The 15,784-nt window shown below is 43.0% G+C and overlaps 1 protein-coding gene across 12 annotated transcripts in view; it reads left to right on the forward strand.

Moving 5' to 3' along the window:
• EYA4 (EYA transcriptional coactivator and phosphatase 4) overlaps positions 1–15,784 on the forward strand; it is a 390,423-nt gene that overhangs the window by 331,175 nt on the left and 43,464 nt on the right. For all 12 annotated transcript variants that reach the window (XM_040429159.1, XM_040429165.1, XM_040429163.1 and 9 more), the window contains one exon: positions 13,501–13,590. In XM_040429159.1, coding sequence (XP_040285093.1) covers positions 13,501–13,590 — 90 coding nt within the window. The remainder of the gene's footprint in view (positions 1–13,500; positions 13,591–15,784) is intronic.

A 15,784-nucleotide genomic window follows, 5' to 3' on the forward strand; every position in this document is an offset into this window, starting at 1 on the left:
TGAAGACAGATTCTGCGCTGACATAAGGCCAGATTCTCTGTTACGGGACCTCTCTCCTCTGCCTGGGTGCCTGGGCCTAAATGTGTGACAGTGGCCTGTTCCAGTGGTGGGTGACGTGAAGCCTGATTCTCTGCTATGACATGAATACAGATTCTGCGCTGACATAAGGCCAGATTCTCTGTTACGGGACCTCTCTCCTCTGCCTGGGTGCCTGGGCCTAAATGTGTGACAGTGGCCTGTTCCAGTGGTGGGTGACGTGAAGCCTGATTCTCTGCTATGACATGAAGACAGATTCTGCGCTGACATAAGGCCAGATTCTCTGTTACGGGACCTCTCTCCTCTGCCTGGGTGCCTGGGCCTAAATGTGTGACAGTGGCCTGTTCCAGTGGTGGGTGACGTGAAGCCTGATTCTCTGCTATGACATGAATACAGATTCTGCGCTGACATAAGGCCAGATTCTCTGCTACGGGACCTCTCTCCTCTGCCTGGGTGCCTGGGCCTAAATGTGTGACAGTGGCCTGTTCCAGTGGTGGGTGACGTGAAGCCTGATTCTCTGCTATGACATGAAGACAGATTCTGCGCTGACATAAGGCCAGATTCTCTGTTACGGGACCGCTCTCCTCTGTCTGGGTGCCGGAGCCTAAATGTGTGACAGTGGCCTGTTCCAGTGGTGGGTGACGTGAAGCCTGATTCTCTGCTATGACATGAATACAGATTCTGCGCTGACATAAGGCCAGATTCTCTGTTACGGGACCTCTCTCCTCTGCCTGGGTGCCTGGGCCTAAATGTGTGACAGTGGCCTGTTCCAGTGGTGGGTGACGTGAAGCCTTATCTCTGCTATGACATGAAGACAGATTCTGCGCTGACATAAGGCCAGATTCTCTGTTACGGGACCTCTCTCCTCTGCCTGGGTGCCTGGGCCTAAATGTGTGACAGTGGCCTGTTCCAGTGGTGGGTGACGTGAAGCCTGATTCTCTGCTATGACATGAAGACAGATTCTGCGCTGACATAAGGCCAGATTCTCTGTTACGGGACCTCTCTCCTCTGTCTGGGTGCCGGGGCCTAAATGTGTGACAGTGGCCTGTTCCAGTGGTGGGTGACGTGAAGCCTGATTCTCTGCTATGACATGAAGACAGATTCTGTTCTGACATGAAGCCAGATTCTCTGCTATGGCATGAAGAGACTGATTCTCTGCTGACATGAAGCCAGATTCTTTGCTATGACATGAAGACTGATTCTGCGCTGACATGAAGCCAGATTCTCTGCTATGGCATGAAGAGACTGATTCTCTGCTGACATGAAGCCAGATTCTTTGCTATGGCTTGAAGAGACTGATTCTCTGCTGATGTGAAGCCAGATTCTCTGCTATGGGACCTCTGTCCAATTGATATTGGTTCATTTTTATTTTTTTTATTTTTATTTTAATTCATTTCCCTATCCACATTTGTTTGCAGGGGATTTACCTACATGTTGCTGCCTTTTGCAGCCCTCTAGCTCTTTTCCTGGGCTGTTTTACAGCCTTTTTAGTGCCCAAAAGTTCGGGTCCCCATTGACTTCAATGGGGTTCGGGTTCGGGACGAAGTTCGGATCGGGTTCGGATCCCGAACCCGAACATTTCCGGGAAGTTCGGCCGAACTTCTCGAACCCGAACATCCAGGTGTTCGCTCAACTCTAGTTACAGGTCTTCTTTAACAGAAGGGGGCAAGCAGCCAATGTTCCCTTAAAGAATTCATGGTCAGTTCTATAAGAAATTGAACAATTGCGCAAACAAGCGCTGGTCCTGATTAGTGTTGAGTGCGAATATTCGAAACGCTAATTTTTATTGCAAATATTGGCACTACGAGAAATCGCGCTTATCTAGAATATAGTGCTATATCTTTGTAATTGTGAATATTCTAGATTTTTTTTTCATCAGTACCCATGATCCCTCACTGCTTCTTGCTTGTGGGCCAATGAGAAGGCTGCAATATCTTTGACTTTAGGAGTAGTGTTGATCGCAAATTTTTCGTATCGCTAATTTTTATCGCAAATGTTCCAATTGCCGACTTTTGCAATGAAGAAAATCATGACAGGAGATTACGAATTCTCAAATTTACGAATATATGACGAACATTCGCCCAAATATTCACGAAATATCGCAAATTCAAATATTGCCCCTGCCGCTCATCACTGGTGCTGATATGATGATGCGTGTGCAAGAAGCAAGTTCAACAATTATGATATTTTCCTATGGGACCCTATAAGCTCCTGAATTCAAAATTTATACCAGCTATAATAGTCCGGCAGAGTGATCATTCTTTCGGATCAGTACAGAGGATTATATGGACATGGTGCTTTATGTTTGATATACATTTTTTGGATAGCTTATATTCCTGTGCGACAAAACCAGCTGTCATGGACATACAAGCTTGGCAGAGCTCCAGATCCTGAAAATAACCTTGTACAGTATGCATCTTGGGCATCTTTAAAATATAGCCTTCCTACAGGGAGAATGAATGCTTTCATTAGAGATAAGCAGGGCCGTCTTTAATATTGATTGGACCCTGGGCAAAAATTTACTTGGGCCCCCTGGATCCCGCTTTCCCACACCTTAGCAGGCAATTACGCCCTCCACCACAACACACACACACAAAAAATCCACACATCTGGTAGAGTACAGTGAATTACTGTAAATACTTCCAGTTCTGAAGACTCCAGTGGCTCAGGATCAGTGCTCTGGGCAGCTGGGCTCAGGCTGGAAGTGGGCACCACTCTGCAGGAAGGAGACCAGGGCTCGGCTCACCCTAGTGTTCCAGTGCACCCCAGCACCCCACAGTATGCAGTATAGCACCCTATAGTATACAGCAACCCACAGTATGCAGTATAGCACCCTATAGTATACAGTACCACACAGTATGCAGTTTAGCACCCCACACTATACAGTACCCCACAGTATATAGTAGAGCAGTATAGCAGCCCACAGTATACAGCACCCCACAGTATACAACACCTCACAGTATACAGCACCCCAAACAATACACGATACAGCCCCCCACACTATACAGTACAGCAGTATAGCACTCCACACTATACCGCACCCTCAGTATACATTATACAGACCCCCACAGTATACAGTACAGCAGTATAGCCCCCCCACACTATACAGGCCCCCCCACACTATACAGCCCCCCACACTATACAGGCCCTCACAGTATACAGCCCCCCCCCCACAGTATACAGCCCCCCCCCATAGTATACAGGCCCCCACACAGTATACAGGCCCCCACAGTATACAGCCCCCCCCCACAGTATACAGCCCCCCCCATAGTATACAGGCCCCCACACAGTATACAGGCCCCCACACAGTATACAGCCCATCACACAGTATACAGCCCACCACAGTATACAGTCCCACACAGTATACAGCCCACCACACAGTATACAGCCCACCACACAGTATACAGCCCACCACACAGTATACAGTCCCACACAGTATACAGTCCCACACAGTATACAGTCCCACACAGTATACAGCCCCCCACAGTATACAGCCCACCACACAGTATACAGCCCACTACACAGTATACAGTCCCACACAGTATACAGCCCCCCACAGTATACAGCCCCCCACACAGTATACAGTCCCACACAGTATACAGCCCCCCACAGTATACAGCCCACCACACAGTATACAGTCCTACACAGTATACAACCCACCACACAATATACAGCCCCCCACAGTATACAGCCCCCCACAGTATACAGCCCACCACACAGTATACAGCCCACCAGACAGTATACAGCCCACCACACAGTATACAGGCCCCCACACAGTATACAGTCCCACACAGTATACAGTCCCACACAGTATACAGGCCCCCACACAGTATACAGCACCCCACTATACAGTAGTTTACAGTATATTAACATAACAGCCCCTGTCACCTTTTTCTGATGTAATCTTCACACAAAAAAGCTCCACAGTTAACTTCTGCAACACTCCACAGGACCTGTGATGACCTCATAGCCATGTGACCAGTAATTGCTAGGTTACTGGTCACATGGTGATGATGTCATTAAGGTCCTAAATCACAACTTTAACACAGTACGATCATGATGCCTGGAATCCTGGTAGAGCTGACAGCCTGACACCCAGGGCAGTGGCTAGCAGGGCTCAAGAGGCAGCTGCCTTGGGCCCCCCAGGAGCAACTGGGCCCGGGGCAGCTGCCCCTTTTGCCTCTTGGTAAAGACGGCCCTGGAGATAAGCGAATCGAATCCCACGAAGTGGAATTCCATCTGAATTTCAGGAATTATTCGATTCACCTAGAAGCCGAATTTCCTTGTGCTTCGTGTCAGCGAATCAATTAATCCTGAAATTCAAACTTACCGCCTCCATTTGCGCACGAAGGGCCGCCAGCCTCCATCTTGCTTGAAGATCTCAGACAAAACCCCATGCTGCACAAGATTACATCATCACGCCGGCCGGCGTGATGACGTAAATATTGCATCACAAGTGATTTCGGCCGAGATCTTCAAGCAAGATGGCAGCCGGCCAGTCACGCGCAAATGGATGCGGTAAGTTTGATGTAATGTTTTTTTTAAATGTTAATTTCACACTGATCATGTATGAACACGGCATCTGAGGGGTACAATGATGGGGGCGGCGCTGTCGCAGCTACTTACAAAAAAATGCGCTTTGTGGCAAAGTAATTTGTCACAAAGCAATTTTTTTTTTTTTAATTCGGCGAATCAGCCGAATGAAATTTTCAAGAAATTCGCTCATCTCTAGCTTTCATATTAATGCAAGGAGTGGAACATTGGCTGTGATGACACTATAAGGCTTCCACACGTCTATTTATAGATATCTACTGGAGTGACAAATTTTAACACTGGCATGTGACCCATGATGACCTGTCATTGATAATTATTTTTGCAGATGTGTTGTCATTAGTTGTGTCATTCAGGTTTACATTTTTTAAAATATTTGGTTACATTATGTTAAATGCTGTTTTTTAGGGAGCAGATTATGGGTGATCTATCCTTAGGATTACATCATCAGTATCTGATCAGTGGAGTCCGGGCTGGGCTGCAATACCAAGCACAGCCATTATGAAAGGAATGATGCTGTGCTCGATATGCTGTGAGGAGGTCGCGGCAATCACCAGAGTGCCGCACCCCCTTTTAATAGCTGAGTGGTGGTGGTCGGAACCCCACTCATCGGATATTGATAATCTATCCTGAGAATAGGTTATCAATATATTACTCCTGGAAAACCCCTTTTAAAGATAACCTAGCCTAGCTCTTTAGTCCTTTTTTTAAATACTTACTGGGATAAGTGACACGTTTCAGAGAAGTTTCTTAACTTATGAGAATCGTTCGCTCTCTCACATTATGTGGATTTTAGGGTAGTCTGACCTTTCTCTCCACTGAGTTTCCATGGGGTTTCCCTTTTTTCCTAAATCACACTACGGGTGTAATGTTTTGATCTATATGGTGAAGCGGTGATAATAATATGAATCATAAAGTAACTAGTAATTGGAAACTAAAGTAGTAGTGAATAATACTGATTAGTAGAGCAGATGTCATTTTCATCATTACGCAGAAATAGACAGTATACACCAGGGGTGCACAACCTTTTTTGGTCTGGGGGCCACATTGTCACATCGCACTATTTAAAGGGGCCGCAAATAAAAAAAAAGTTAATCAGCGCTTGTTTGCATCAGCCTATTACACAGGCTAATGCAAAGTGACTGGGGAGGAATGATCACTACCACAGTCATTCCTCCCTCATTCACTTCTATCGATTATCGGTAGCACATTCCTGATTACACGGTGAGATGTGCTGACGATAATTGTACATCTTCCATCCTGATAAAATATACAAATCAGCCGACAAACGAGCGATTCCTTGTTTATCGGCTGATCAGCGGTATGATTATACCGCCAGATATCAGGAATGAGCGCTCCTATGAAGACTTGTTCCCAGTAATTGTCCTGTCGTGCCGTTTAACAGAGGCTTAGAGATTTCCTGGTAAAAAAAGATTTTTAACACGTTCCTGCAGCATGGGCCTGAAACAGAAGATTCATACTTTCCTGCTCCCTGCCGGTCCCGCTGTCTCCATCTTCTGGATCCAGCGCTGTTAACATCTGGCTGGCTATGGGCATAGTCACTTGCACCTCTCCAGCCAATGACTGGCTTCAGTGATGACGTTTTACCGCTAAAGTCAGTCATTTACTGGAGAGGTGCTCTGGGACCGGAAGATGGAGATAGCGAGAGCAGCACGGAGCAGGAAAGTAGGAATCAGGGACTATGCTGCAGGAACTTGTTAAAAATCATTTTAACTAGGAAACTCATTTAAGTGGCCACGTTTCCTTCCTGCCTCCGATTCACAAATAAGCGCTTTACTTCACTGCAGAGGATGGCGCTTACTGGACTTACCACCTTCTGCACCCCCAGATATACTGTAGGTGCCCTGCAATAACCAGTAAGCATTTTCCCTGAAGGCTCACTCACACGGCCATTGTTTTAGTCTGCATCTGAGCCGCATTTTTTTTTTTATGTTGCTTGGATATGGAACCATTCACTTCAAAGGGGCCGCAAAATGCAGAACACACATGGCTGGTGTCCTGCGGACCAAAAGAAAAGGTACGGTCGTGTGTATGAGGCCTTACTAGCCGGGAAAGCACTTATTGGTTAACCCTTTAGTGACCAGGCCTCAAAAGGCCTTAATGACCAGTCACTTTTTTGTGATTTAGCTCACATGGTTCGAACACAAACAACTTTTTTTATTTTTTGGACTACCAAAATAACTTTTGCAGCTTTTTATTGCATAACACAGGGCTTTTTAATATATTTTTTGTTTTATTAGGGGGAAACTATATTTTTTTTTTCAAAAAAAAGTCTTTTTTATTTAAGCGATAGCTCATTATTTAAATATGCAAACTATTATAATTAGTTCCCTATATGTGTTGGATTGTTTTATTATACAATATGTATAGTTTCACATGAATGGTTTTGGTTGGTGTGGGCATTTTTTTTTATTTTTTTTTATTTTGTATTTTTAAATTATTTTATCATCACTTTATTATTTATTTTTAAATTACATTTGCCACATAATTTTATTTTGCACTTTTTCCTTTTTATAGTTTCCTTTTACTTATATTTTATTTATTTTACATCTTTTTGCAAAAATTTTCTTCAAATATATATTTTTTATATATATTTTTTTTTGTAGCACTGTATGTCCCCCAAGAGGTCTTTAAAAGACCTCTGGGGGGGACACTGACTTTTTTTTTTTTACTTTTAATATATATATTTCCCACATAATTTGTCCCCAAAAGGTCCATAAAAGACCTTTAGGGACACAGATTTTTTTTTTGCACTATTTCCACTGTAACTGGGTGCATCCAAAGGAGCCACAGTTACAGGGAAAACCAGCCTTCTGAGGGGGGCTTTGTACAGGGTAGAGGTAGTGAGGCTCTGCAGTCCTCTGCGCCTGTCTAAACTGCACAGTGCGCCGCTCACTTGTGTGAGGAGAAGGCAGACGCGCTAATACACTGCTTCTGCCTTCTCCTTGGGTCTCGTGCTGTCTCTGACAGTCGGGGACCCATCCTGCTCCTGCTACAGTGCAGGAGCAGGAGCTGTAACCCTGCAATTGTGCGGCTCCCCATTTCTGCCCAGCAAGATGGAGGCCGCAAACCATGGCTCTGGGGGCAACATGCGGCCCGAGAGCCGCAGGTTGTGCAGCCCTGGTATACACCAATAATAACATTATCTTTTGACAATAGCAACTGACAAGGGTTATGTAAAGCCACAAGTGAACAATTAGGTTTTGGAGTTCCTGTGTTAGAAGCAATCAAAACGGACAAGTGTAAGAATCTGAGCAACTATTGCCGTAGCATGGGAGAAACGGAGCATAGGATGGGAGTGTTAGCGGCTCTGTCTGCAACAGTTATTCTCATAAATTACAGTGGCAGTCCTCACACTGATGCTACCTAGGGCCAGGGCAGTGGTAGGAGGGTAGACCCTTTATTCCCTTGGGATACACCCTGATGTTGGAGCTCCTGCCTGATGGTAGTTGGGGTGACCTTGGTGTTAGGCTAGTTTCACACTAGCGGCAGGGGAGTCCAGCAGGCTGTTTTGGCGAATGAACAGCCTGTCGGATTCGTCCTACCTCTATTTCACGGGTTCCCCCTGGCCTGCCACTCCATCCACATTGACTATAATGGGGGCGGAGGCAGAGTTCCGGCGGCAGCACGGTAGCGCATGTCGAGAGGTACTTTTAGTCCGGCTGCCTCTCAGTGCGCGCTGCCGTGCTGCCACCAGAACTTCGCCCCCGACCCCATTATAGTCAATAGGGATGAAGCGGCAATCTGGGGGCACACGTGAACTAGCGGCAGGACGGATCCGACAGGCTATACACCCACCGGAACAGCCTGCCGGAGTCCCCTGCCACTAGTGTGAAAGTATCCTTATTTGTTTTGGTATCAGTAAATAGCAAGATATGTACAGTAAGTGCTGTGGTTGACGAAGGGTGTTGGAGTCAGTATCCGGACCAGTTGCAGAAAAGTTTTTCTTTATTAAAGTGCAGAATGAGAGTTATAGCATATCCAACAATATCAAACACAGTCCCAAACAATTCATAGTGCAAATGTCCCCAAGTAGCAATGTATAGATATAGGCAAAGATAGGGTTGTAGTATTCCTCTCTATCTTTACAAAGTCTCTCTATGCAGAATATAAGGCTGGCAATAAGGCTCTCGCAAACATGTCTGTAATTTCCGGGCTGAAGGTTACAGAATTAAAGCACATCTGTCAGCAGATTTGTACCTATGAAATTGCTGACCTATTGCATGTGCGGCAGTTTAAGGCATCTGTGTTGGCCTTCATATGTGCCCACATTGCTGAGAAAAGACCCTTCTAAAAGGGCAGATTCAGGTTTGTTGACCCTGAACTATCCATACAAACAATGCATCTGAAAACTAAACAACAAAGTGCCCTATTCTGGAGTACTGCATTATGACAAGGGCTTAATTGTGATGGCTAGATGACTGGGTCACAGTAGCTCCAAAACAGAAGGTTCTTGTGAGGTGTTCCCAGCATGATAGTACCTACCAAAGTGATCCAAGGAAGGTCATCTGATGAACCAGGGACAGTGCGTGGTTATCCAAGACTCAAAGATGTGCATGGAATGAGAAGGCAAGACTGTACCAATTTCACCTAAAAGCTACTGTAGCTTGAATTGCTGAAAAAGTTTATATATGATAGAAAGGTGTCAGAACACACAGTTCATCACAGTCGGCTGTGTGTAGGCAGGCAGTCAGAGACATTGTGGGCAATGTTTTGATGGGAAACCTTGGGTCTTGCGATTTGTGTGGAATACTTTGACATGTTTAAACTAACTAAACATTGATACAGACCAAGTACCCCTTCATGGTAAAGCCATTCTTTGATGTTCACAAATGGCTTGAGAAACATGACAAGGAGTTCAAGGTGCTAACTTGACCTCCAAATTCCCTAGATTTCAACCTGATTGAGCATGTTTGGGATGTGGGTGAAAAACAAGCCTGATCCTCGCAACTGACAGGACTTAAAGGATCTGCAACTAAAGTCTTGGTCTTAGATACCATAGGACACCTTCAGAGATTTTGTGAAGTCCATTACGCAACAGGTCAGAGCTGACACAATGGCGACCTACAATATATTTTGCCAGTTTTTCTTTAATGTTATGGCTTATTAGCGTATACCTCAGATAATTATGTTTTATCTTTTATTTAGCTTAAAAGTCTGTGCACAAGCAGCGAGCATGTTACCCTTGGAGCATGTTACTCTTTTCGGTCAGCCTTTACTGGTACTGCAGTTTAACTTTATTCAAGTGAATAGAGGAACATATGCAGTCTGAATTGTGGCTTTAAAAAGTTGCATAAATTGGGCTTTGCAGCACATTTTGGGGATATTTTCTTAAATATTTTAAAACATCTAGCATTTTTGCACCACACACTTCAATTTTGAAAAATAGTTGTGGATAGCCTGTTGAGACAGATTTATCAACTGCAGCTTTTGAAAAAGTCACAAAAATTGCTGCAACCTTACTCCAGGAAAGGGGTGGGATAGAACCTGGAGCAACATCTCAAGACAGAAGTGTTGGTCTTAAAGATGCACCAAATTTATCAAACATGTTATATTTAATACATTTTGGGGAAATTATTGCAATGCAGACTCCAGTAAAACTGACTATAAAAGATTCCTCTCTTGATAAACTTCCACCAATGAGTCTAAGCTGCAATAAAAGACACAGCCCATCAACAAGACTAGTGGTGATTATTTATTAGAACAGAATTAGGCTACTTTCACACTTGCGTTCAGAGCGGGTCCGTCTGGTGTCTGCACAGACGGATCCACTCCTATAATGCAGACGTTTGGATCCGTTCAGAACGGATCCGTCTGCATTATAGTTTAGAAAAAATTCTAAGTGTGAAAGTTGTTCAGACGGATCCGTCCAGACTTTACATTGAAAGTCAATGGGGGACGGATCCGTTTGAAAATTGCACCATATTGTGTCAACTTCAAATGGATCCGTCCCCATTGACTTACATTGTAAGTCTGGACGGATCCGTTTGCCTCCGCACGGCCAGGCGAACACCCGAACGCTGCAAGCAGCGTTCGGGTGTCCGCTTGCTGAGCGGAGCGGAGGCTGAACGCTACCAGACTGATGCATTCTGAGCGGATCCGCATCCACTCAGAATGCATTGGGGCAGTACGGATGCGTTCGGGGCCGCTTGTGAGACCCTTCAATCGGAGCTCACAAGCGGAGCCCCGAACACTAGTGTGAAAGTAGCCTAATAGATACAGTAAAGGCATATACATTGACTGTTAGGATTTAGTCACCGAAGCAACCCCCCAGGGAAACATGGTGTCCTCCTTGTCATCTTTTCTGCTGCAGATATGCCGATTCAAAGGTTATTCTTCTGCCATCCAAGATAGATTTCTACCACTTCTCAGACTACCTGGTGGATACTGTGCATTGGTAGTCCATGACATTTCCTAGTTTTCCAGCCCTGTTCTTGGATTGGCCAGCACTGCTCACGTGACCATTGTTGGCCAATCAGAGGGTGGCAAGAAGTGTGCATCAGGTAGAACAGAAGACAGAAGTCTCCTGGTGCATCTGCAGATGAGAGAATGAAAAGGAGGGGGGACCATGTACGTGTTATGTTTCTTGAAATGGAGGGTCGCTAAAATGACAACTGAATCCAAAGCGTCATAGTTCATGCGTTGATCAGGAAGATTCAGCCAATGGGATCCATGATGCTGATTGTGCACAATGATTAGTTTCAAAGCCATATTAGTGTAGTGCCCATGTAAGCAGCCAACCTGACATCTGAATGAGCCATTAGTATGCTATCGAGTAAATACATAACTACACCTGCAGCACATATCTTCTGATAATACCCTGGACATTGCCTATGAGCACTTACCGCCAGCATTGCCTTGTGTCTGTTGTAGTCATATCTAGTGGATCACAATCCAGAGATGTAATATAAGATTAAATACAAATCCTTTCTCAGTGGGGAATTGGGTTCAATAGGTTTGGTTGATGAGACGGCACATGTGCTGGAAGTCTATCATGATCTGTTAAGTTTATATGGTACATTCCAATTCCCTTATTAACAGGGTTTTTTTTTTTCATCAGCCTGTGACATTGATATCTTGCTGGCATGTGTTAGTTAAACTTGTTTTAAGATGTTTTTCATATAATGGAGACTTGGGTTTCATTCTTTCTGTGCACACAAAAGAAAGTAAAAGTTCCAAAACACAATGGGGTAATGTATGTGAAGCTGGCATCACTCATTATTAATAGTTAGCTAATGCCATATACTGTATAACATGAGAATCAACCCCAGATTAATCATAATGTAAAGTTTATTGACGATTTGTAAGATCAGCTATGGTTAAAGGTGTTACCTATTTAAGTCTAAAACAGTTTTGATATGCCCAATTAGTGTATATAATGGACATAATAGAGGCTAATGCCAAACAACTAAATAAAGTGGGTTCATAGGATCCAAGTCCAATTTTTCATGATGACATCCATGACTATCCTGGGAACCCCCAGCCATCAGATATAAACAGATGTAAACTGTGTGAGAAATCCTGGAAACATGGAATATTAAGCATTACACAGGTCCTATTGAAAACACTAGGCTGTCCATGTACAGTAGCAACACTACAGATCCTCCAGAGTTAAAGACGTTGTCTGAGAATGACATATTGATAACCTATTATCAGGATAGGTCATCAATATATGATCGGTGGGGTTCAACTCCTAGAACTCCCACCAATTAGCTGTTTAAAGAAGCTGTAGTGCTTAGGTGAGCATTGCAACCCTTCATAGTACATTGGACAGTGGCTGTGCTTGGTATTGCAGATCAATCCTATTCTCTTGAATCAGATTTTCTCAATATTTCTCCAACCATTTGGATCATCTGCATGTTCACAGCAGGTGATAACTATGATGATCTTGTGGCATAAATATTGTGTAGATATATGTCATTACAAAAATTATATATTAAATTGTGTATAGGTAAATAAATGTAACTGTGTGGATCAACCGTGACAAATGGGGCTTTATGGGACCATCCCCTGGAATTGATGGGAGCCTTAAAAGGATAGATGCATTTAATTATATCTGCAGGGACAGACTGGCCATAGACCCTAAAGGGGACAATGGGATCTATGGCCAAGGGACAGCCCGAGCCTTCCTCATGGCCGCTGTCCAGTTACATAACGATCTGATGCTCTCAGCATTAATTAATGCTAGGAGCATCAGGTACTTATGTGCCTAGCCAGCAGCCAGATGCCCTCCTGAATTCAACTGTATCACTGTCCTCAGTATGATAATAATGCAGTATTTTTTTCTGCACTGTGGTTTTGCTGGACTCACCTACTTCTGTTGTCTGTACCTACCTGTGGTTTGTGTTGCCCAGCCTTCTGTGAATTTGGACTCGGCTACAACTTGGGTGCACTTTCAGATTTTTTCCAGGGCCCCTTTACGTTCCCAGTCTGCCCCTGGAGCTACCAACCTGCAAAGTGGACCCTAAAGTACTGATCAGAGAGGTGAAATGTCCCTTCCACTATTTGTTTTTCTGCTATGTTAGGGGCCAAAGATCCGGCTGATGTGAATGATACTACATTATATCAGTGCTCTTCATTTTGATTACCTCATTGCCCCTTTCAGGTGTCTAGTTTCACTATATTATATGCCCTATAAATTTATGTTTATGATGTGTATTTAGTGCTTTGTACGAAGTAGCATAGCAATAAACAGACATGAGTGAAAGTCAAGGGTGCAGACAGCGACATTATGCCAGTGTTGACACAACTCTGGAAAGCACTTTACTAGCTTTTAAAGTTTAGAGATTTCAAAGAAACAGAATAAGACAACTGTGATCAAATCCCTGATGTGAATAATTTTAGTCAAGTTACATATCTCATTGAGACTTTGTAATACTTCATGTTTTAAAGGATTCACCAACAGCTGTGACTCTTGGACTGCGGATGGAAGAAATGATTTTCAACCTCGCCGATGCACACTTATTTTTTAATGATTTGGAGGTAAGCCAGAATTTAGTGTATATGTGTTGCTAAATTTGGGTTGGGAGTGCTCTCCAAAACAGCTGTTGCTTTCTCATTTGATGAACAGAGTTATCAAATTAGAGAGTTTACTAAACAAATCTAAACCAGTCTCTTTAATTTATGTTCAAAGGTTTCAATAGGACTAATCAGAACATTTCAGACAAGTGAGTGGCTAACGGTATATGGGAACATGAGCAATGTTAGGGTGCTTGTAAGCCTGACAGACTAGGACTACACCGCAATCTTGTCTGAGGCACCCGTTTTGCAACATAGATTGTCCATAAAGAGAAATGCAAATGCAGCAGGTGATGGAGGACCACCTAGGGCCTAAAAATGGTGGTGGTCCCAACGCACATGCCCTCACTATAATCTGCCTTGTTCGCATGCCATAGTTTTGTTGTAGAAGTTTCTGGAGCATGTTCATAGATTTCTACAGGCCCCATTCAGATACACAGTATGGGACAGTTACAGAGATTAGCTGACTAGGAAAGGGGAACTGAAGGCTACCTAATATTAGATGTCCTCGTTATTTCAGGACTTCATTGCCAGTTCATTGTCATCAGAAGGATACTGTTATTTTTTAAAGACCTTTACTAAAAGTAAAGAATAAATAAGGGATCATAACGGGTTGCATGTTGCAAATAAAACTTCTTGGGGAGACAGGTATTGAAATTGTTAAAAGATGCAAAGAAGCGTTTATATACTAATATATCTTGTGTTTTCTGTAAATGCACTTTAGTGTGTGTCTCATGGTCAATATAATGAACTGACACATGTTTCAAGGACTTTTACAAATGGCCAGCGAATATTCAGATTAAAGATTAAAACATAAAAGGATTCTTTACAGTTAGAGTAGTCAACTATGGAATGCTCCACTCCAACATCTAGTAATGGCAGATAAGTGTTAGATACTTATCTAATAACAGATGGTGTTGAGAATTATACTTAAAGAGAGCCTGTCACCAGTAAATTCACTGTGAAAGCAGGCACGATGCTTTGTGCAGCTAGCTCAGGTGAATGCAATATGACTTAGCAATCTGTTGCTTCACTCTACAGAAAAAGTACTTTAAATCCATATGCAAATCAGAAGTTAAGTGCACCAAGGGCAGACCAAAGTAGCAAGCTTTCTTCCTTTGCCAGCCGCTCCTTCTCCTTCACATTCCCTTATTCCCTTTAATCTAACTATTAATCTAAATAATTGATCAAGAAAAGTTAACTGTGATGGACCTATGTCTTTTTTTTTACCTTATGTATGTAGTTATGTGCCATGTCTTTAAGAACTTCAAATCAGCTAACAGTCACAGGTGTATTCCTACAGTCCAACAAGTGTGCATGGCATTCCTTTATAATTAGTAAATCATATTTAAGACATTTTCCATTCAACAGATGTGGACTATTATGCAGTGTAATAGTTTGGCATTTCTTTGCTTGTTATGTCCCTTCAAGTTCTAATAAAACAAGCATGACACAAGATTACCCCTTCATCAGAAGGCTTTAAGGCTAATGAGAGATTATTACAGTTATCTGTAATTCAATTCAATATTCTAGGCTCAAAGTGTCACACTCTAGTCAGCTAATTAATCCATACCCCCTAAGCAAAGGGGACCTCAAAATTGTGACTTTGGGGTTTCATAAGCGGTAAGCCATAATCATCCAAATTATTACAAATAAAGGCTTGAAATATCTCACTTTGCATGTAATGAGTCTATCTCATATGTTAGTTTCACCTTTTAAGTTGCATTACTGAAATAAATTAACTTTGCACAATATTCAAATTTTTCGAGTTTCACCTGTGTGTGTGTGTATATATATATATATATATATATATATATATAAAAAGGAAAAAAAGTGGCAGCACCGTCTATTGAGAAGACAAGGGGGTGCAGCTGGCCCAGTTGGGATTGAGCAAACCCAGTATGTAAAAGTCGAAAAACGGGCAGCACTCCATAAAATAAAAAATAGAAAAATATTTAGTCACCCAGACAGGACATGTGACGTTTCGGCTCTATGCTGGAGGAAGGCTCCAGCATAGAGCCGAAACATCGCATGTCCTGTCTGGGTGAATAAATATTTTTCTATTTTTTATTTTATGGAGTGCTGCCCGTTTATCGACTTATATATATATGTATATATATATATATATATATATATATATATATATATAAAAGAAGAT

This window comes from Bufo bufo, chromosome 4 (assembly GCF_905171765.1).
Source record: "Bufo bufo chromosome 4, aBufBuf1.1, whole genome shotgun sequence".
NCBI classification, from domain to species: domain Eukaryota; kingdom Metazoa; phylum Chordata; class Amphibia; order Anura; family Bufonidae; genus Bufo; species Bufo bufo.